This window comes from Terrapene carolina, unplaced genomic scaffold, assembly GCF_002925995.2.
Source record: "Terrapene carolina triunguis isolate 2854851 unplaced genomic scaffold, T_m_triunguis-2.0 Scaffold833, whole genome shotgun sequence".
Lineage (NCBI taxonomy): Eukaryota > Metazoa > Chordata > Testudines > Emydidae > Terrapene > Terrapene triunguis.
In genome coordinates this window covers 3,310,187-3,312,289 of record NW_020665184.1, presented here as the reverse complement: position 1 = coordinate 3,312,289, position 2,103 = coordinate 3,310,187, and the positions used below count along the sequence as shown (strand labels likewise).

The 2,103-nt window shown below is 65.9% G+C and overlaps 1 protein-coding gene across 1 annotated transcript in view; it reads left to right on the top strand.

The window, feature by feature from the left end:
* The window catches only part of MRPL4 (mitochondrial ribosomal protein L4), a 6,677-nt gene extending 4,872 nt beyond the window's left edge, over positions 1 to 1,805 (top strand). The window contains exons 7-9 of the mRNA XM_026660628.2: positions 370 to 479; positions 844 to 914; positions 1,348 to 1,805. Coding sequence (XP_026516413.1) covers positions 370 to 479; positions 844 to 914; positions 1,348 to 1,493 — 327 coding nt within the window. The 3' untranslated portion in view covers positions 1,494 to 1,805. The remainder of the gene's footprint in view (positions 1 to 369; positions 480 to 843; positions 915 to 1,347) is intronic.
* The last annotated feature ends 298 nt before the right edge of the window (positions 1,806 to 2,103 follow it).

Genomic DNA, 2,103 nt, shown 5'->3' with positions numbered 1-2,103 from the left:
GGGACTGGGTTAGGTCGGGCAGGGGGACTGGGAACAAGGACTCCTGGGTTCTGGCCCCTGCTCTTGCCCGGACCTGCTGTGTGTACAATCACTTGGCTCGCTCACAGATAGAAGAGGGGTGGGCTGGGGTCCCCAGGATCTCATTCTGCCAGATGCCGGGCGCTGTTGCCAGGCGTTCTGGTCACTAGGTAACTAGGAGGTGGAGGGGTTGTGACCCCTTCCTAGAAGGTCCTTTCCTAGCCCAGCTGAAGGGGGAGGGTCTGGCTGGCTCGGGGATGGGGAGGGCCTCAGCTGGCTTAGAGGATGGACGGGGGGGGTCACCCTGGGGTAAAGCAGCTGAAAGGTACCGAGCGTATTTTGTGTTTCCAGGACAACCTGCACGTTGTGGATGGCCTGGACATGCCGACCTTTGACCCCCAGTACCTGGCAGACCTAGCACAATACAGGCACTGGGGCCAGTCCGTGCTGATTGTCGATGTGTGAGTGGGAGCGGGAGGGGGGAGACGCGGAGAGCCATAAACCCCAGACACCCAGCAGACAGCGTGATCTGGGGGCCTGGCGGGAGAGGAGAGCGCTGGGGAGGCCGGGCCTGGGGCCCAGGAGTAGAGCGCCCCCTGCTGGCAAGAGATCTGAGAGTGCTGCAGGGGTTGGGCTAGGGGGTAGCGCTCCCAGCCTTCCCCAAGAGAGGTGGGGACTGGTCTTGCTGCCCCGTGCCAATGCCCCCTGGCTGGCGTCGGCGCTCCAGGCCCTGCACGCAGCCTGGAGGAGGGTCTCGGGCGTGGGGGGCAGTCCCCAGGGCAGCCTTGGACTTAGCTCACGATTCCTCCTCTGCCTCTGTTCCAGCAACAAGATGCCCGAGAACATCATGAAGGCAGCAGCCCGCCTGAAAACCATCACCCTGGTGCCAGCCCTAGGTGAGTGCTGGAGGGGCGGGGGGGTCACCATGCTGGCCTCCCAGAGGGGCCCAGGCTGGGGGTGTTCACGAGAGCCCTGGCCTGCGGGACGCGGTGCCTTCCCTTCCTGCTGCGTACTGCCCTGTAAGGGGAGTTCGTACCATGGCTCTCACCTTGTCCCCCGCCTGCAGTACAGCAAGCACCAGCCTTCCACGATCCTCGTCCCTTCCTCCCAGCGTGGGTGGGGGGAGAATGCAGCTGGCTCTGCGGTGGGGCGCGGAGGCTGTTTATAGAGGGCTCCCTCGCCCGGCGCTGAGATGAGCCTGCCTCTGGGGTGGGGGGTCAGGAACCCTCGCAGGAGCTGCCACGTGGGCAGCGGGTGCTGGGCTACCCTGCACCACACAGATCCGGGCTGGGCTGGGCATGCCGTGACCCCGCCCTGGGTCTCTCTCAGGTCTCAACGTGCACAGCCTGCTCAAGCACGAGACGCTGGTGCTCACGCTGGACACGCTCGCCTTCCTGGAGGAGAAGCTGCTATGGCACGACTCCCGCTACACCGCGCTGTACCCCTTCCATCTGCCCTACAGCGACTTCCCCTAGCCCCGAGGGACGGCGCCTGCCGCAGAGAGGCCTCTTGCGCGGCGAGCCTGTTGAGTGAGTCGGCCCCACTGAGCGCGTGCGGAAAGGGGACTGGCGCCGAGGCAGCGTCCCGCTGCTCTCCCACGATGCACCTGGGGGTTGCAAAGTGGCTTGGAAGTGACTGTTCTCTGCACGGTGGACAGGAGGGAAGCTGGGCCGCGCCCTCGGGGGCGGGAGGATGGGGAGGGTTGCCTTCTCCGGCTTGCCTGGAGCGTGACTGTTAAACGGCCTGTCCTGCCGACGCACGGCCATTAAAGAGCTGCCGCTACTGCACTGCCTGGTGCTGGCTCGTCCTGCCTTCGGTGGGGTTGGGGCGCCAGGCATCAGAGCCCAGCGTTCCCCGCGGGGGCTGCTGGGCCAGGGACGGGTTTCACTTTTGCCTGAAGGGTTTACCCTAAACTGGGGGAGGGGAGGGAGCGAGCAGGAGCACAGCCCCCGGGGGGGGCGTCACCCCTCACCCTGCATGTGGCACATGGCCATGCAACCATGTGCTGCGCTGGGGCTGCAGGCCTGGAGCAGCCAGCGGGGGAGCGAGGATTGTCTGGTCTGGCCCTTGGGGCTGCTGTGGACG